The sequence below is a fragment of the Plecotus auritus genome (assembly GCF_963455305.1).
Source record: "Plecotus auritus genome assembly, chromosome: 9".
NCBI lineage: Eukaryota > Metazoa > Chordata > Mammalia > Chiroptera > Vespertilionidae > Plecotus > Plecotus auritus.
Window position 1 is genome coordinate 108,936,012 of NC_137783.1, and position 21,103 is coordinate 108,957,114.

Here is a 21,103-nt window from a genome sequence, read left to right on the forward strand (position 1 = left end):
TTCCTCTGGGGAGGCGCTCAGCAGAACTCCAAGTGCTGGTCCTTGGGGACATTGTACTTGAGCTTGTGGGCTTCAAAGAGGTTGCACAGCTCATCGATGTAGTGCTGGTGCAGCTTGTCCACCTCCTCCTGCGAGGGCTGTGAAATCTGCTGCACCTCAATGGGCTTCCCCACTGCAAGACACAGAGGTGGGTGGTGGGCCAGAGCAGGGGCCCTTGGGGCAGGAAAGTGCTCTTACTGCCATCCCTTTCAACCCTATTTCGTGTGATGAATTCTAAGACGTTAGAGCAACTCCAAGATTCAGATATAAGACACCACCACCAGCTGGCATTGCAAAATGCCTAGAAATGTGCTGGGTGCTTTACATGCACTATCCCCTTTAATCGTTATAATCATCATCTGGGGATAGAACCTGCTATCATTCCCATTGGTAGATGAGGCAATGAGGTTTAGAGGGGTTAAGTAACCTGCTGAAGGTGGCATAGCCAAGCCCTGGATGGTGCGCTCAGTGGTTAGAGTGTCGGCCTGCGCACTGAAGGATCAGAGGTTTAATCCCCGGCCTTGGTGGAGCGTGCAGGAGGCAACCAATTAATGTTTCTCACTTACATTGATGTTTCTCTCTCTCTCTCTCTCTCTCTCCCTCTCCCTCTCTCTCTCTCCCTCCCTCCCTTCCACTCTCTAAAAAGCAATGGGAAAGAAATATCCTCGGGTGAGGATTAACAACAACAACAAAAGGTCAGCCTAGCCAGGAAGACTCAGTGCCTGGGGATGTGCTCTTATCCTCCGGGCCATATGGTTCTGGGAGTCGAAGATGCCATGCTCAGAAGTGCCTGTAATTTCTGGGATGAGGCGGGTCTGCAGCCCAGGCTGCTCTTCCTCCTGCTCTCCCTCCATGCTGGCTGCAGTGCACCCTTCATTCGAGGGAGGAGTCAGGAAGGCCTCAACTAACCTCCTCCCTCTGGTTCTGCCGGCTGAGAAGGCAGCTCCCCTGCCTCCTCCTCTTAGTAATCGCTTTGGAGGCAGCAGCAGTATTAGCGTTCATGAAAATATTGCCACACAGCACAGGGAAAGTCCTGGTATGGGGGTTCGCCGAGTGTGTGCTCAACCAATAAATGAATGGGTGGGTGGAGATAAATGGACCTCTCTTTCCAGGCCTTGTCAGAGGAACCTGGTTGGGATCCAAGAAGAAAGCAAATGAGGTGTCCAAATAGCAGGAACACCTGGTGTTAAGTCCAGGCTCTAAAGCTCATGCCCTTCTTTACAGGAAAACCCCCCAGCTCTAAAACCCACGCCTGCTAATAGCTGCTTTATACACAGTTCCAACCGATGCGGGCTGCCCTTCCCTTGTACCCACCTTTTCCAGGAAGCCTATTAATCCTCTGGGTCAGAATTAAACCCTGTTTCTCTGAGCCACCATAGTCTGTTTGGCTCAGTGGATGGAGTGTTGGCCTGTGGACTGAAGGGTCCCGGGTTCGATTCTGGCCAAGGGCACATGCCCAGGTTGCGGGCTCGATCCCCAGTGGGGGGCGTGCAGGAGGCAGCCGATCAATGGTTCTCTCTCATCATTGATGTTTCTGTCTCTCTCTCCCTCTCCCTTCCTTTCTGAAATCAATAAAAATATATTTAGAAAGTCAAACAGATCCTGATTCAAACCTCAACTTTGTTAGTCAAAGGCAGTGTGATTTTTTCGGAAGTTACTTCTCAGAGCCTGTTTCCCATCAATGAAATAGGGATAATAGTCTCTACCTCGAAGGTTGTCAGGAGAAACTGAGCCACTGCACACAAGGGAGCCCGTGCAGTGCCTGGCACACAGTAGGCACTCAGTAATCAGTAGCAACCATTGTTCTTTGTGCCTCTGTTACAGTTCTCATCCCACACTGCCTCATGTTGGGGTCGTCTGCTTGTGTGTCTGTTTCACGGTCAATGTGAGCTCCGTGAGGGCAAAGTTGTGCCTGGCCCATCCCCGTGTCCCCTGGCAGCTCACAGCCCAGGCCCCTTTCCCTGTGAGCTACCCCCGCCCAGCCTGAGTTTTGGCTCACCCACGGTGGTGATGGGCCGGCGGTAGGGTAAAAGGCCAAAGCTGTACTGGAAGATGCCACGGCCATGGAAGAGCGGGAGGGAAATACCCATGATCTTCTGCAGCCTGTTCTGGATCCAACGCAACCAGGAGCCAGGAGAGTTCTCAACTTGGTCAAAGAGTTCGTTCTCCCCAAAGGAGAAGACTGGCACCAGAGGTACCCTAGAGAGAGATAGAGAAGAGAAGGCATGTTGGAGGCCCCAAAGAAGGCCCCAGCTGGTCACCTAGCTTCCCGCAGGGACCAGGAACTGGAGCAGAGGACAGAGCCCTGGGCCGGAAGTAGGAGGCCTAGGTTGTCTCCTGGACCTGCCAGAGCCTTGCTTTCTGACCTTGGGCCGGTCCTGACCCCTTCTCAGAGCCACCACCTCCCAGGCGCACCATGATGGATAGATTAGAATGCTTCAGAGTCCTTCCAGATAGAAATCATCTGCCAGCTTTGTAGAAAAATCTCGCCTGCTCCAGCCAGCTTGGATTCCTCACGTGTGCTCCGAGGTCAGAGAACAGCCCTGCGATATGCTCCAAACTCCAGTCTCCCACAACCCAGTGGTCTCAGATCTAGTGCCAGCCTTGGGCAATATGTCCCTTCCCACCCAGGCCCTTTGATCCCAAAGTCTCCATTCTGGAACCCTTTCTGGGTATTTGGCCATGAGACAGTACTTGTCTCACCACAATAGCCTGTGCATTTGTGAATGGGCTGAGAAATCTCCCTGCCCAAATAGAAACTCCATTAGTCTCTGCTGTCTTCCCACCAAAATAAATCCTTGCTGATCTCCAACAGAACCGAGAGCCCTCTTCCCAGATACCCGTGCATCAGGGCAAGCTTGACGAAGCCCTTGCGGTTCCGCAGCAGCAGCTTGTAGGCCCCGGGTCTGGCATTCAGTGCCTCCTGGGCACCCCCAACAATGATGCCCAGCAGGTTGCCCCCGCCCTTCCTGTTCAGAATGTGAGCAGCACACTCCTTGTCTGATGTAACCAGCCCTGGGGAGAGAGGAAGGTGGTCAGTTATGGGGTTAAGGGGCAGGGACTGTGGGGGTGGATGTGGCCCAACAAAGAGACCACCAAAAGTGCCCACAGAGGCTGGCCCCCCCCTCCCCCCCCCCCTCCAGCTGGGAGTTCCTGAGGACTGGGACTGAGCCTTCCCCCTCATGCCTAAGCCCCTCTCCACGCTCATTGCCCGGCACGGTGCTGTGGGAAGTGCTTCCTTGATTCTAGCCTCCTTCTTCCACTGCTCATGCTCTTGGAAGAAGTACAGAACTACTGGTAGCCCTCCCTCAGATTCCCTCCTCCCATGCCTGCAGCCTCATCTACCTGGCTGCCCGGGTGGGAAAGACTCACCCCCAGTCATGAGGTAATCCCTGAAGAAGGGGACCCGGAACCACAGGTTCAGCATCATCAGGTGGGGGCGGATGCCGGGGAAGAGCTCCGAGAAGCCAGTGCCCTCAGTGCACATGTTGACAAAGATTCCGGCGGCCAGGACCCCGTGGGGGTGGATGCCCGCAAGGTAGTTCCGGGAGGGGTCCAGCTCAGCAGTCTTGACCAGCTGTGGGGACACAACCTGGTGAGCCAGAGCTGGACCTGTGTCCCCACTTGGATGCTGGCACTCTCCAGTGTGACCTTGGGCACGTCACTCCCCATCTCTGAGCCTCTGGTTCTCAGGAAGATTGAGATGTGGTGCGTGAATGCACCTGGTGTGCCTCCAGGTGCCGGCTGTGTCTCAGACTCGCAGCTGGCTTTGGACAAACTGCTTCCCTCCCAGGATTTTCATTTGTAACGTGGGGACATTTGGCCCTGTCTCCCTCCCACCCAGGAATGCTGAGAAGTTCAGGTCTGAGGGTACCCTGCAATTACCAAGACTGCAACGTGACGGGATAGAATTAGAAGACATCAGATGGCCACACGGGGGCGCCACCATGCTGGAATACCCCATTTCACAAAACTCAATTTAAGAAAATTGGCACTTAAGACCAGGGAATGAGCTTTTGCACGATATATTGGGAGAGGATGCCTGTTCGGTTGCAGACCAGGAGGCCCCCCCCCCCCTCACATCTCACCTGTGGCTCTCTGCTCCCCTCATGCTAGACCTTCAGTGCCCTTTGTCCGCTCTGTCCCCGGACACGGGCGGCTCTGCTGGCACAGGAACTTGCCTGGGTCTGCTCAGGCCTGCAGCCTGCAGGGACCACCAGGCATTGTAGATTGAGTGGGAGAGGAGAGCCATTTGTCATTAGCAGTTTCCAGGTGAAGTGGGGTGAGTAGAGGAGGGCTGGAACTGAGTTAACAAATGCTGCTCCTGCCGCTTTCTGAACAGGCTGCGATGTGGCTGCGGCTGCCAAGCTTTCTGCTGTGGGCAGTGACTGCGTGTAACCGCAGGGCCTACCCCAGTATCCCGCTTTCTGGGAGCCACAGCCATCAGAGTTAGAAGGCCCTGCAGCCCACGTGTATCCCCCCACCCTCCGCAGGAGGCTCCCTGATAGGACTGCCAGGGCCCTGCAGTTTGCATTCCCGGATTGGGATGAGGAGAGCCCTTTCCACTCTGGCTCAGCTTTGCTAGGATGAAAGTTCATCCTGTCATCAAGCTGAAACTCTCAGCAGGTGGTGCCTGGAGGGTTCTTACTGCTGTCTTTGAGGCCCCAGAGGCCATGCTGTCCACCCTTGGAGCAGCCTGCAGGGATCTGGGGACAGCAATGGGGGTCTGGGCCTCTCTCTTTCATCCAGCTTCTCCTGTCCCTGACCTGGACTTGGTCTCTGCACCCACCCCCTGCCTCCCTCCCCCCACCCCCCGCTCCCCACCACAGTGTGCCCTCCAGGTAACCACTAACCCTTTGCAAAAAGGCTGTAGGGACCATTGCCTCCCAGACAAGGCCAAAACTCTTCCACGTAGGCAGTGGGCATCTATTGGATGCCGAAATAGACATATAACCAGAGATTTCTCACCACCCCATTGGGAAAGGTGCTCCTCAGGAACCCAATTGGTGGTGTTTCTTTAAAGACATCCCTCGCTTCCTGCACTCAAGTCCTTTCTCATAAACCTTCTTTCTCAGCTAGAGGGAAGGTAATTTGTACAACCCCCATAAAGGCGATTTGGCAATATCACAACCCAAAAAATGTAACCGACCTTTCAGCCCAGCAACTCCACTGCTGAGGAATTTAGCTACAGGGTTTCTCATGCTCGTGCAACATGACATCTGAACGAGATTATTACCTGGAGCATCATCGTTTTTTGGTAACAGCAAAAACCTGGCACCCACCCACCCAAATGTCCATCAACAGGGCCCCTTTAGACAAATCACGAAATGTTTGCATAATGGACCACTGTGCAGCCACAGAGAAGTGTGACACAGCTCCTCCTGTCCTGAGAGGGGAAGCCAGCCACAACTGGCTGTCAGATGAAACAGCCAGGATCAAGACGATGCTTGCAGACTGCCACCAGCATGTGCTTGTATGTGGATGCACCAAACACTGGTTGTCATAGTTGCCTCTGGGCAAAGAACCAGGGAGACGGGATGTGTCCCTTTCGAATTTTGAACAAGAATGTATTACCTACTTTAAATGAATAATGAAATGAACAAAATAAATCAACAAATGACTGGATGATTATCCCCTTAATAAGTCTTTGTGTGTAGAGAGCTATCCTGTGAGTGTGAGGGCCTTGTCTGGGCAACTGTGCCAGTATCTGCTCGTGCATCTACACGTGCGTGTCCAAGTGTGTGCACTGAGATGGGTCTGCTGACTTTCAGGGCGGACCTCTTCTATCTGCCCCCCTGTGCCCAAGGAATATCCCACCATCACAGTGAGGGCCTTGAGATTAGAGGCCACCCAGTGAGGCATCTCCACATCCCTGAAGCAGGCCTGAAACAGAGGGGATGTTCTGTGGGCGACTGAAATGAAGGAAGAAAAGAATGAGACCATGAACAGATGAGGCTGATGCAGCCAACTCCTGCCCTGATCCTGCTCTGACGTGTCACCTGGGTTCCACTGAGCGGGGGGTCATGAGAACCAGGTCCTGCCCCTGGCCCATGACATGACCTTTGCCCTGCCTCAGTTTTCCCTCTGTCCCACAGGACAGTGATGATGCTTTTCTGGCAAGGTTGCTACTTGGTTCAGGTGTGCTAAACACAGAGAGGGAAGGTTTGTGAAGGGTCGTGTTCTCTGCTTGCTCCCGCAGTTCTCTTAGGGGCAGGGAGTGTGACCAAGCAAAGAAGGCTGGCTGGGGAAAGCCCCTCTGCGGGCGCATGTGCTCCCAGGCTGGGCCTGCCACTAGGCAGTGGCAGCTGGGGAAGGGGACGGCCAGGTTGCTAGGTTCTGGGGTTGCTTTTCTTTAATTATGTAGTTCATATACCATCAAATTTACCTTTTGAAAGTGTGTAACTCAGTGATTCTAATACACTTAAAGGTGTGCAACCATCACCATTTCTAATACTAGAGCATTTTCAACACCCCAGGAAGAAACCCATCACTTCTCTTTCCCCCAGCCCCTGGCAGTCACTGTTGTCTGTCTCTACGGAGTTGCCTCTTCTGCAAATTTCACATAAATGGAATCATACAATGTGTGGCCTTTTATGACCGTCTTCTTGTACTCCACAGAATGTTTTCAAGGTTCATCAATGTTGAAGCCTGCATCAGTACTTCATTCCTTTTTATGACTGAATACTATTCCATTGTATGGATAGACCACTTTTTCTTTGTCCATTTAATGGTCTTTGGCCATTTCCGATAATGTGGCCATGAACACTTGGGTACAAGTCTCGGTGCAAACATGTTTTCAGTTCTCCCAGGGGTGTTCCTACTTTGAATCCCAAGACCTTTGCCTAGCAGACCCTGCGCAGGCTCCCAGGAGAGGACAACAGGACCTAGGATGGGAGGGAGGACAGTGAGGGGCTGCGGCTCTACCATGTCTGCCCAGACCCATCTCTTTTTTTTTAATTAAAATATTTTATTGATTTCAGAGAGGAAAGGAGAGGGAAAGAGAGATAGAAACATCAATGATGAGAGAGAATCATTGGTTGGCTGACTCTGGGGATCAAACCCGAAACCCAGGCATGAGTCCTGATCAGGAATCGAATCATGACCTCCTGGTTCACAGGTCGATGCTCAAATACTGAGCCATGCCGGCCAGGCTGTTTTTGTTGTTTAACATTTTAAGAGTCCAGATAAAAAGATAACTGTGGCCAGGACTTAGATCGTTGGGAGGAGAGAAGGGTCAGGTCTGGAGGAGTCTGGGAGACACCCCACCCAGGCTCTAGAGCCGCAGTTCTCAACCAGGATTAGTTTGCCCAGCCCTTCTCCCCACAGAGGGGGCATTTGGTAATGTTTGCAGACATTTTTTGCTGTCACAACTGGTAGAGGGGTGTGTTACTGGCATCTAGTGGGTAGGGGCCCAGGATGAAGTCAATCAGAAATCCCTCCCTGCCCCACATACACATACAGCAGAGACTCATTCAGTCCCAAATGTCAATGGTGCTGAGAAAGCCGCCTTGAGAGCTACCTGGCTGGAAGAGGGAGTGGCAGCAAAGGCAGTGGAGTCAACAGCAATGGAGTCCCTCAGTCCCTGCAGGGCAGCCCTAGGGCTGAGGGGACAGCTGTTCTCTGTGCCCGGTCCCCGTGCCGATGGCAGAGGGAGGAGTACTGCGAGGATCACAGGAGACAGGCCCATCTCCTTGTGAAGGAAGACCTCACAGGCAGAGCCCTCCCACAGTGACAGGAGCCATTGCAGAAGGAAGTGAGTGCCTGTCCGAGGGCTGAGTGAGCTGGAATTGTCCTGGGTGGGAGGCCAGGCACCAGAGTCTCTCTGACTTAGGTTAAGAGACCTCGGTGTGCTGGGAGGTGGCTGAGCTGGGACTTGGGTCAGGAAGTCCCTAGTGATGACTGCAGGAGGAGCTGAGGGATCATCCCAGGTGTGGGTGGGAGGGATGAGGGAGGTGTCTCGCACTATAGCTTTTCCTGACATCAGGTCACAGCCCTGGCCACAGAGGTCTGTCTGCTAGACTCCTCCAGACCTGACCCTCCTCAGGCCCTGGCCTCTGTAGACAGTGTTTGCTCTGGGATGATGAAATCTGCACAGGGAAAACCCAGCTCCCAGGCACTGGTCTTCATCGGGAGGTGGACAGCTCCTACTACAGCAAACATTGCCTGGCTCTCCATCATTAGCTTTTTAGGAAGCCCATAGGGTGAGCCTAGAAAAGTCCAGGGCCCAGAAACAGTTTCCTAATTTTGCCTGAAATTCTGCCACTAGACACTAGTTCAAAAAATCAGTAAGAACTGATAGGAGCTCAGAAATCCACATGTATTTGATGGGACTGCAGAGGCCTGTGAATGTGGGTTGGAGGTGAGGGGGAGCTCCAGCAGAGCTGGGACTCCCTACCTCCTGCTCACCCCAAGGTCCTTGTAGGGCTTTTTGGGAGAGTTGGAGGGTCTCCAGGGAGCCTATAGGGAAGAGAATCTGGAGGCCACAGCCCCACCCCTACAGGTGCCCAGCCTAGACAGGCAAAGTAAAAGTGTGTGTCATCTCGCCCTCTGCCACCTGGTGGTACTGCCAGCCCTCTGCAGGCAGTGATGCAACAGGCCTACAGGGGGCAACAATCCTGAAACACTGTGTAAGCAGAATTTCGGCAAAGCAAGCCCACTCTTCCACCATTGTCAATAGTGCCGAGATTGGGAAACCCTCCTTGAGAGCTACCTGGCTGGGGTAGGATAGGCTCAGAGCCACCTCAGCATCATTTTCTGCCAGACCTGCAATGGCAGCAGCTCTAGGTGCAAAGAGCCAGATGCTACCCTTTGTGGGCCCTTGTATGACAGCCCCCTGGAGAATTTTCAGTTGAAGAGTCCCAGTTCTGTACGATGGTCTTCAGGGGCCTCGGTTACCTTGTCCCTGAAAAACGCTTTAGCCTCATCCCCAGGTGACCGTCTACTTTATTCACACTGAACATTAGGCTCGTTGCTCAGAAGCCATATGTGCCGGCTTCTGGGCCTGCGCCTGTGCTGACCCTTTTCTTTCCCTGGTGAACTCGGGATTTGGAAGTGACGGAAATAGAATGTTGGGGAACCAGCTATAATTGTAAGGAATATGAACCATGCTCTGTTAACCGTGATTGTTTTATTCTGATTAAAGAAGGCACATTCTACCCTGGCTGACAGCTGCACTCGGGAACTGGGAGCTCACCTGGAAATGAAGTCCATCCTCCCCATTTGGAGTGGCCTGTTATAGTGGGAAGATTAACAACCTGTTGCAGAAACCAGAATCGCCAGCCCTTAGAAGATCCCCAGACCTTTGTATATCACTACCCTTAGAACAGTAGTTCTCAACCTTCCTAATGCCACGACCCCTTAATACAGTTCCTCATGTTGTGGTGAGCCCCAACATAAAATTATTTTCGTTGCTACTTCATAACTGTAATTTTGCTACTGTTATGAGTCGTAATGTAAATATCTGTGTTTAGGCTCTACAGCAGCGGTTCTATGGTCTTAGGCTCTATGCAGCGGTTCCCAACCTGTGGGTCGCCTAAGACTATCGGAAAACACAGATATATACATTACGATTCATTAACAGTAGCAAAATTACAGTTATGAAGTAGCAACGAAAATAATTTTATGGTTGGGGGTCACCACAACATGAGGAACTGTATTAAAGGGTCGCGGCATTAGGAAGGTTGAGAACCACTGAAGATCCCCAGCCCTTTGTGTGCCTGTAAACTGCCCATTTGCCCTCTTAGCCTACTTCCCCATGTAATCTTTGTCTTTCTACCCAGTATAAGCAGCTGGTTTATGGGGGCGGGGGGCAAGAGCAGATTTTTGTGGGTGACCTGCTGCTCTCCCATGCTGCCGGGGGTATTGGAATAAATGCTCATATATGATTCAACCCTGTCTCTGATTGGCTCACAGACCCATTGATTGTCCAGTTACAGATTCAGCTCACAGTGAGAGGGGAGACCACAGGGTGAGAATCCACAAAACTCCACCAGAGGCCAGAACCTGCTTAAGGTTTCTTTGGCTTGGAAGTTGCTGTCCACATACACTCCCAAGTTCCAGGCCACACTTTCCCATAGAAACTCTGACCTTCCTGGAACAGGAGAGCAAGCCCTGGCCTGGGAGGAGGAGAGGGAGGGAAGGGAATTCAGAATGTCAAGCTCAGAAATCCTGAGTGGGGATAAGGGAGTCTGCCCGTGACATGCCCATGGCTCCTTTTAGGACCCAGCAAGCCCTGCTTGCCTTTGATGACAATATCCTAGCAGGGCACACTGCAGAGGAAGTGATATGGGGGGTGAGGAAGATCACCCCCACCTGGGCCCCTCAGGTTAGCTCAGCACTGCCCACTCACTCTGCCTTTCAACATGAGCATGGAAGTCTCTGCTGGCCAACTTCCTGCTTTCTGCCCAGCCCCTGCCCTGCCCTGCCCTGCCCACCCTTGTCCTTTGCCCAGGAGGACCTTCTTACTGGGGCATTAGGGGCTCCTGTACCCCAGTTGTTGTTCAGCCTTTGCTAGTCCTTGTTGGGCCTCAGGACTCTTGGAAGCGATGCAGGAGTGCTGACTCTGTTTAACCTCAGGGAGCCTGTTTCCTCCCTCCTTTCCCCTTTATCAGCTGCAGAACAGACTCCTGGAGGGACAGGAAGAGGTGGGGATCTGGATGGAGGCGGAGAAGCCAAGCAGTTGTGAAGGTCAAAGCAGTGTGGCTCTGGGCTATCAGACTTGCAGCCACACCCAAGCCTCCCAGACTTCCCACTGACTCGGTAAAAAAATCCTAGCCACTAGTTTACTGAGAACCTACAAGGTACTGTAACCCCTGTCTCATTGAACCCCAGAATGCAGCCCAAGGATGTAGGTGGCATCATCTCCACATTACCTGTGTGGGAACTGAGGCTCAGAGAGACTGTAACTCACTCAAGGTCACCCAGCTGGTGGGTGGCGGAACTGGTATTAGAACCTAGTCCATCTAGTTCCAGAGACCACATTCTATACCTTTTTTTGTTCTTTACTGTTTCCAGAGAAGAGCCAACTGTCCCTGCCTGGCTCCTCTCTGTGTTCCCTTGTTTTCCCGGTCCTATCTCATCTGGCCAATACAACAGCCCTGCCCAGCGGCTTACATCCAGGGTTTCGTCTGTCTGGGGTTCAGTAAAGAAGCTGAAGGTCTGTGAATCCAGAGATGTGCTTCACCCAGGACTAATCTTTGGGTCCAGAGTCAATTGTTCAGAACGGTCATGAGATGCCTTGAGTCAGAGTCAGAGATTCAAGGCACTCAGAGCAGGAGAGATCAGTCTGCTTACTGGATACATGGGGAAACTGAGGTTCAGAATGGGGCAAGGCCCAACCCAAGGACACATAGCATCCCAGAGTTAGGAGCAGGAGAGAACCGGAGAACCAGTTCAGGGTTCGCTCCCCTTCTCCTTTACCCATAGTTAATGCACAAACTTTAAAACCAGCAAAGACAAAACAACAAAACAAAAACTTGTTGTGTGGCCTCGGTCATACCTTTGTCCCTCTGGGTGTCAGTGTCTCATCTGATGAAATGTGGAGTAGGTGGTCTCTTAGGACCTTGAGTTTATTATCTCCCTCCACCCAAGCCTGGGCTGCAGAGGGGTTTACACCTATAAGATACATATGTGGGCCACACGATATGCCTCACAGAGCTCTTTCAAATCCTGTGCATTCATCAGCCCTCATATTGGCTTCTCATGCCCATAGGTGGGAAACCATGGCCGGACTCTTCCCCATGGTGCACAGTGGTGGAGCCCTGTCTCCTGCCTCCCAGTCCAGCTCTTCTCCCTTCACACAGGGCCCCACTTTCTCCGTGGAGAAGTGGGACACGTTAGCCCTGGCCATACCCAAGTCAGCCCTGATACTCACCGAGACGGGGAAATAGTCCTTCATGTACTTCCATACGACGGAGCGTCTCAGGACCTGGACGCGCCTGCCGCCCTGCCATGGCTTGTCTCGGTCCAGGTACCACCAAGTTGCATACAGGACACTGAAGAACCAGAATCTGGTGAACAGGAGGCCTATGAAGACTATAATGCAGGTCTGAGCTGGGGAGAGAAGCAGGTGAGAGGTCTGAGAGGAAGGAAATGCCCAGTACCAGCCTCACTGGCCCGTCCAGCCCGCAGCCCCAGGAAGAAGAGATCTGCTTCCCATGCCTTCAAAGACGAGAGGATGCAGCCAGCCCAGCGTCACACAGGAGCATAGATTTTAACCTGGGTAGGCCTAACTCCAAAACTCACCGCCCCCCACCACTACACCAGGCTGCTTATTCACTTTGGTCGTCCCCTCCACCTCCCTTCCTCCAATAAAATATAGTTGACCCTTGAACAGCACGGCTATGAACTTCATGGGTCCATTTATACACAGATTTTTTTCAATAAATACAGAACAGTACTATGAATGTGTTTTCTCTTCCGTAGAATTTTCTTTTTTTTTCTTTTTAAATATATTTTTATTGATCTCAGAGAGGATGGGAGAGGGAGAGAGATAGAAACATCAGTGATGAGAGAGAATCATTGATTGGCTGTCTCCTGCACACCCCCTACTGGGGATCGAGCCCACAACCCGGGCATGTGCCCTTGACCGGAATTGAACCTGGGATCCTTCAGTCCACAGGCTGACGCTCTATCCACTGAGCCAAACCGGCTAGGGCCGTATGATTTTCTTAATTATATTTTCTTTTCTCCAGCTTATTTTATTGTAAGAATACGGTATATAATACATATAAGATACAAAATATGTATTGACTGTTTATGTTATCTGTAAGGCTCTGGTCAACAGTAGGCTATTAGTAGTTAAGTTTTGGGGGGAGTCAAAAGTTATACCTGGCTTTTCGACAGCACAGGGCGTTGGCACCCTAACCCCCATGTTGTTCAAGGGCCAACTGTAGTCTGCATTCACCAGGTACTCAATAAAAGCCTGGCGGAAAACTGATTGTATTAACTGCTTTTAGTTTCCATATTTTGGGACCTCAGAGAAAAAGGAGATACTCTTTCTGCCCAGTCCTCTGTCTGTTCACCCTCTGCCCCCTCTTCCCAAAGATACATCCTGCAAGTCCCCCTCTAATGAAACCTCCCATGGTTTCTCCATAACTTCAAGGCACAGCCCAAGCAGCTGGGCCTGGCATTCAAGCTCTGTGTGGCTGGCCCAACCCCACTGCATGCACTTTCCTGGTCAAGGAGAAAGGTCCCCACTTCCCTTCAACATTGTACCAGAGGTTCTGGCGAGTGCCACAAGGCAAGAAAAACGAATGAACACCTGGAGGGACCAGCTTCCTCACCCTGGGTTCACCCTTTCATTCCTGTTAGCAGGCAAAATCCAGACTGAAGGTCACTTAGGAAGGGAGACCCTTTCTTTCATTTAATCCTCACAACTCTGAGAGGGAAAAATTTTAAACGCTGCTTTACAAAGGTCCAGAGAAGGCGTGCAAATTGGCTAAGGGCACACAGAGAGCTCGTAAGATGGGACCTGGCATTCAATTCTATTGTTTTTGGCTACATCTTGCTCCCATGTACTCATTCAACAAATATTTATCAACTCCAACACTTGCAGGAGCTAGAGATGCAGCAGAGAACAAGACAAACTGCTTGTATGGAGCTTACCTTCCTGGGCGAGTGTGTGAGTTATAGAGGCGAGGAAAGGAAACAGACAGTGAAGAAGTTACCCATTGAGAGAGTATGTGACTCTGGGCCCTGAGTCCTCAGTGCCAGGTCCTGGTTGGCTTCTCCAGCCATTTTTCACCACTCCCCAAAATGCCTCCTCTAACTCCAGAGTGAACCAGCTGTTCATTAAATGTGCAGTCTTTACCTCCCCCCGCCCCCCACTTTTCCTTTACTCTCCTGCCAGCCTTTAAATCCTGCCCTCTGGACCCCGTCTCCTAAATATCTCTCGAAAGAGGCCACTTCTTTCCACCCACTGCTGGCCTCCCTAGACCAGGGTTGGCAATGTATTTCTTAAAGGGCCTGATTGTAAATATTTTGGACTTTTCAGCTCAAGAGGCAAACTAGAGGATATTACATAGTCATATAGCCATTTAAAATGCAGTTATTTATTCTTCCTGAGGCAGTTTTGGAAGATTGCATTTTTCTAGGAATTTGTCTATTTCATCCACATTGTCCAGCTTGTTGGCATATAGTTGTTCATAGTATTTTCTCACATACCTTTGTATTTCGGTGGTGTTCAGTTGTTACTTCACTACTTTGGTTTCTGATTTTATTTATTTGGGTCCTCTCTTTTTGTTTCTTGATGGGTCTGGCTAGGGGTTCATCAATCTTGTTTATCTTTTCAAAGAACCAGCTCTTGGTTTCATTGATTTTTTTTTGATTTTTTTTTTTTATTCTCTGTATCATTTATTTCTGCTCTAATCTTTATTATTTCCTTCCTTCCATTTACTCTGGGCTTTTCTTGTTGTTGTCTTTCTAATTCTTTAAGTTGTGGGGTTAAATAGTTTGTTATTAATTTTTCTTGTTTTTTTAGGTAGGCCTGTAGTGTTATGAACTTCCCTCTCAGAACTGCTTTTGCTGTATCCCAGAGATTCTGGGTTGTTGTGTGTTCATTTCCATTTGTTTCCAGGAAGTTTTTTCTTTCTTTTTTAATCTCATTGGTAACCCATTCATCCTATATAATAAAAGGGTAATATGCCAATTGACCCTAACAGCAGAACAATCAGAATGACCGCTGGACCAGTCACTATGAGGCGCACTGATCACCTCTCGGTCCCTTCCCCCAGCTGTCAGGCACTGATCATTCGATGGCAAACAGGGAACTGGGGGTGGGTGGCAGCGGGGGCGTGGGAGGGTTGGGGCGGCTGCGAGCAGCTGGGGAAGATGGCCCTGATCGAAGGCCAGGCCTAGGGACTGTACCCGTGCACTAATTTCGTGCACCGGGCCTCTAGTTGTTTAATAACATGCTATTTAGCCTCCAGGTGTTTGAATGTTTTTGAGTGTTTTTACTGTAGTTGATTTCAGGAAGAATCAGAAAATCTAAACAGGCCAATAACAACTGAGGAAATAGAAGCAGTAATAAAAAAAAACTCCCAGCAAACAAAAGACCTGGTCCAAATGGCTTCACAGGGGAGTTTTACCAAACATTCAAAGAAGAACTAATACCTATCCTCATCAAACTATTTCAAAAAATTCCAGAGGAAGGAACACTTCCAAGCTCTTTTTATGAGGCCAGCATTATCCTAATTTCAAAGCCAGATAAAGACACTACAAAGAAAGAGAATTATAGGCCAGTATCCCTGATGAACATAGATGCTAAAATCCTTAACAAAATATTAGCAAATTGGATCCAGCATATATTGAAAAGATCATACACCATGACCAAGTGGGATTCATTCCAGGGATGCAAGACTGGTACAATATTCACAAATAAATAAACATGATACATCACATAAACAAATTGAAAGACAAAAATCACATGATCATATTAATAGATGCAGAAAAAGCATTCGACAAAATCTAACACCCATTTTTGATAAAAACTCTCAGCAAAGTGGGAATAGAGGGAGCATATCTCAACATAATAAAGGACATATATGACAAACCTACAGTAAACATCATACTAAGTGGGCAAAAACTAAAACCATTTCCCCTAAGAATTGGAACAAAACAGGGATGCTGGCTTTTACCACTCTTATTCTAGCATTGGAAGTCCTAGCCATAGCAAGCATCCAAATTGAAAAGAAAGAAGTAAAACTCTCATTATTTGCAGATGACATGATATTGTACATAGAAAATCCTAAAGACTCCACCAAAAAAACTACTAGATTTAATAAATGAACTGACAATGTAGCAGGATACAAAATCAACATCCAGAAATGGATGTTTTTTTTATACACCAATAATGAATTCTCAGAAAGAGAAACTAAACAAATAACCCCATTTACCATTGCTACAAAAAAATTAAGATACTTAGGCCTGGTCAGTGTGGCTCAGTGGTTGAACGTTGACCTATGAACCAGGAGGTCACTGTTCAATTCCCGATCAGGGTACATGTCTGATTTGCAGGCTCGATCCCAGTAGGGGGTGAGGCAGCAGTTTGATGATTCTCTCTCATCATTGATGTTTCTATCTCTCTCTCTCTCTTTTCTGCTGGAAGCCAATTCTAGCATGTCAGCAGGGCTGAATCATCTGGAAATGGCTGAGGGCATTTCCCCAAACCTGAAAAGGATGCATAATTGATTGCTTGCTGCCAGACAGCTGAGGGCATTTCAATCTATATGTTATTGCCTCCTCCTGGCCAAACACCTGTAGTTCCTCCAATCTGACAATAGATTCTGTATACCAAACCTTACCCTTTGATATGTATAGCTACCTTGCTTTAGGACAATTTGTATTAATAAAAAGCAAGGGGTCCAGAGAGACAGGAGAACTTGATTTCTTTAGCCAAGCTCCTCTAGCCCCACAAATGCCTTCCAAAATTATGTTTCATCTCTGGACTCTTGACTAACTTACACACAGCTGCTTCTCCAGATTCCTGAACCCCTTCTAGATGCCGAGAAACACACACCGGCATTACTTTTCCTCTCTGAAATCAATAAAAAAAATTTTAAAAAATTTTAAGATACTTAGGAATAAACTTAACCAAGGAGGAAAAAGACTTGTACTCAGAAAACTACAGGATGTTGAAAAAATAGATAGAGGAAGACATAAACAAGTGGAAGAATATCCTGTGTTCATGGATTGGGAAAATTCACATCATTAAAATGTGCATACTACCCAAAGCAACCTACAGATTTAATGCAATCCCTACTACAATGCTAATAGCATATTTCACAGATCTAGAAGAAATACTCCAAAAATTTTTATGGAACCAAAAAAGACCCCCAAGTAGCTGCAGCAATCTTGAAAAAGAAGAACAAAGTTGGAGGGATCACAATACCAGATATCAAGTTATACTACAAAGCCACTGTAATCAAAACTGCCTGGTACTAGCATAAGAACAGGCATATAGATCAATGGAACAGAACAGAGACCCAAGAAATTGACCTAAGCCATTACACTCAATTAATATTTGACAAAAGAGGCAAGAATATACAATGGAGTCAAGACAGTCTCTTCAGTAAATGGTGTTGGGAAAATTAGACAGATACATGCCAAAAAATGAAACTAGACCACCATACACAAGAATAAACTCAAAATGGATAAAAGACTTAAATGTAAGTTAGGGAACCATAAAAATCTTAGAAGAAACCAGAGGTAGCAAAATTTCAGACATCTCCCATTGGCAAAGGAAATAAAGGAGAAAATAAACAGATGGGACTACATCAAAATAAAAAGCTTCTGCACAGCAAAATAAACCATCAACAAAACAAAAAGGGAGCCAGCCCACTGTATGGGAGAACATATTTGGCAATGATACATCTGATAAAGGGTTAATATCCAAAATATATAAGGAACTCATACAACTTAACAAAGACAAACAATACAATTAAAAAATGGGCAAAGGTCCTAAATAGACATTTCTCCAAAGCAGACATACAGATGGCTAAGACACATATGAAAAAATGCTCAAAGTAGTGCACTGATCATCAGAGAGATACAAATTAAAAAACCCTCATGCACTGCTGGTGGTAATGCAGACTGGTGTAGCCATTAGGGAAAATGGAATGGAGTTTCCTCAAAAAATTAAATATGGAACTACCACTTGACCCAGTGATACTACTTCTAAGAATATACCCTAAGAAACCCAAAACACCAATCAGAAAGAATGTATGCACCCTGATGTTCATAGCAGCACAATCCTATACAGTAAAACCCTAATATGCAAATTGACCAAATGGTGGAACGACTGGTTGCTATGATGCGCACTGACCACCAGGGGGCAGATTCTCAATGCAGGAGCTGCCCTCTGGTGGTCAGTGCACTCCCACAGGGGGAGCGCTGCTCAGCCAGAAGTCGGCTCATGGCTGTCGAGCACAGAGGTGGCAGGAGCCTCTCCCGCCTCAGCTGCAGGCGGGCAGTAAGGAGTGAGGGGTCCCAGACTGTGAGATGGATGTCCAACTGCCAGATTAGGCCCGCTCCCAGTGGCAGCCGGACATCCCTCGAGGGGTCCCGGACTGTGAGAGGGTGCAGGCTGGGCTGAGGGACATGCCCCCCCCCCCCCCCCCGTGCACAAAATTTTGTGCACCGGGACTCTAGTTTACAATATAAGATCTGGAAACAACCCAAGTGGCCATCAGTAGATGAGTGGATAAAAAAACTGTGGTACATTTATACCATGGAATACTATGCAGCAGTAAAAAGAAGGATCTCTTACCCTTTGAAACAGCATGGAGGGTCCTGGAGAGTATCATGCTAAGTGAAATAAGCCAGTCAGAGAAAGACAAGTATCACATTATCTCACTCATATGTAGAATCTAATGAACAAAATAAACTGATGAACAAAATAGATCCAGAGACATAGAAGCATAGAATAGACTGGGGAATCTGGCGGGGGGTGGGGGGAGGTGGTGCTGTGATCAACCAAAGAACTTGTATGCATATATGGCTAACCCATGGACACAGACAATAGGGCAGTGAAGGCCTGGGGCAGGGAGCAGGAGTGAGCTAGAAGAGGTCAATGGGGGAAAAAGAGGGACATATGTAATACTTTCAAGAATAAAGATTTTAAAAATAAAATAAAATGCAATCATTTAAAAATGTAAAAACCATTCTTAACCTCATGGACTGTGCAAATACAATCACTTGGAGGGGGAGCAGGGTGAAGGGGGTCAAGGGGGGAATTAATTGATTAATTAAAATTGGAATCAAAGTTTGTGAAAGAAACAAACAACAACAAAAACAATAGGTGGGCTGGATTTGGCCTATGGGTAAGCCTTGATCTAGATTGTGACTGCTCCCTGTGGTTGATCTGTTTCCCCACACCCCATACACTGTAGATAACTCCACAGCAGCCACAGGGCCCTTTAACACACAGATTAGACCCTGTCACTCTCCTTTGTCCCCAGGATAAGGGATAAGGTAAGGTACAACCTCCCACTCCTGGCACCTGCGGGCCCAGATCCCTTTTCTCAGCTGTCTTTCCTCTAGTCCTCCAGGCTCAGGGTGACTTAGACCTCTGTGCTGCTCCTGACATTCCCAGGCTCCCGGGCTACCTGCAGGGCTGGGGGTGGGCACAGCCAGCCAGACACACTTGTGCTCAAAAAGCTCACACAAGGCAAGCCGAGTATGCGATTCCTTATCTCTTGTGATCCCTACGGTGCACCTGCCTGCCTCTGGGCCCCAATGCCCTTTGTCCAGGAGCCAGCATTTACAGTCTGCCCTGGGCATAGACCTCCCTGCCCATGCTTTTCCCACAGCCTCCTAACCCACACCTCCTCCCACACCTCTGCCCTCTCTCCTCCCTCCTCTTGCCCTGTCAGTAGGAGGAGCTCAGGACTCTACAACCTTTGACACTTAAGTTATTTAAGGACTCTACAACCTTTGACATTTAAGGCACTTCATTTCTTTGCTCCTCTATGTCATGGGGATAACCAAGGATATATAAAATGTTTAACAACCGTTAGGATGGAAGACACAGCTCAGGAAAGTTAAGTAACCTGCCCAAGGTACAGGTGATGCTAGGGGCAGGGTACCTAAGTGCCTGCTTTGCTGGGGGTGAATCCTTTGCAGAACTGTGAGGTTCTGAGAATGCACCTGGTGGTAGTAGCAGCGTGTGTATGTGTGTGATGGATGTTGACCAACCTACACAGCGTATGTCCGTATTTTAACACCAGGACAGTGGTGGCTGTGACTAGACTGAGCACCATCCTGGGGGTGGCAGTTTCTACCGGGTCTAGTGCCAGCAGATGAAATGAGGAATCCACATACTCCCAATCACCTCTCTTCCCAATCCTCAGTCCTGGGCCCTCCTCTAAAGTGTTCCCTTCAGCAGAGCTGAAGCTTGGGCAGCTGTGGCCTCCTAGCCATAACAGATGTGTTCACTGCGGGGGGTCGGGGAGGGAAAGGACTCTCCTGTGTGATTCCAGCCCAGGACCCAGCCAGGTCTGTGCTGGGCAGAGTAAACACGTCTCTTCATTTCATCCCATAAGAGCACGGTAAGATCCGCATTGTTATTCCCATTATGCAGATGAATGAAATAGAGGCCTGGAGAGGTCAGGCATGGGTCCACCAAGGTCACACAGCTAGTCAGTTGCCCAGCTGGAGTTCAACCTACGTTTACCTGGTAACCCACTCTCTCCCAAGTCCACATTCAGCCTGCACTTTCTCTCCCCATTTGATTTTTTCCCTGTTCCCTTCTCCCCACCCCCTCTCATCCCCCTTCTCCCTCAGCCTCCTGCTCTCTGAAAGGAAGGAAGAAAGTTCTGAGGGGCCCTTTCCAGGAACTGAGTAGCCTGAGGGGCCCTTTCCAGGAACTGCCTAGATTCTTCCCCACACCCCAGGCCGTGGGAGGCAGGTGCTCTGTCCTCATACTAAAGTGAAATCCACAGCCCAGGAAAGTGGAGTAACCTATCCAAAGGCACAGGTGATGGCTTCTGCCCCACCCTATGCCCACACCAACCCTACCCTCCAAAGGCCTCCGGCAGGGACTCAGCACAGCCAAGCCCCCGTGAGGACTGATGTCTTGCCACCATCAGCGCACTGCGTGCAGCTAAATTGTAGGTTCCCACCGTGTCTCCCCAGTCCCCAAGACCAGCCTGCCTTACCCAAGGCCAAGAAGCAGAAGACCCACTGTAGGACGGAGAGGGTCTGCAGCCTGCGCTCCCATGGCATGGACCAGGGCGCAAACTCCACCATGCTGGTTCCTCTGTGGGCTCTGGAGGCTTCTGAGTACCACTGTGCTCCCAGGCACCCAAAGGGTTTTGTTACTGGCAGAGGCTGTATAAGCATTTGTGGGGGAGGAGGCTGCCCCGCCCAGCCAGGCCCAAAGGCCTCCCTGCCCCCACCTTGCAGGAGCCTGTTTCCTAGGAGAAACCTTTGAATCCTTGTGCCCAGGGCTCAGCTAAAAGGAGGAGAAAGAGAAGGAAGTGTATAGCCTTTATCCAGGACAGCTGTCTCCTCAGGCAACACCTTATCTACAGGATCACCTTTTGCTGGTTGCTTGAATCTTGCCCTT

The 21,103-nt window shown here is 49.4% G+C and overlaps 1 protein-coding gene across 1 annotated transcript; it reads right to left on the reverse strand.

Annotated features, from left to right (window-relative positions):
• Nucleotides 1-17: 17 nt before the first annotated feature.
• Nucleotides 18-20,784, reverse strand: MOGAT2 (monoacylglycerol O-acyltransferase 2; the record flags this gene model as incomplete). The annotated part of the gene is made up of 6 exons (XM_080640774.1): nucleotides 18-172; nucleotides 2,039-2,238; nucleotides 2,880-3,054; nucleotides 3,412-3,616; nucleotides 11,912-12,090; nucleotides 20,694-20,784. 6 exons carry the CDS (start codon nucleotides 20,782-20,784, stop codon nucleotides 18-20), a joined length of 1,005 nt encoding a protein of 334 aa, XP_080496900.1.
• Between the last annotated feature and the right edge of the window lie 319 nt (nucleotides 20,785-21,103).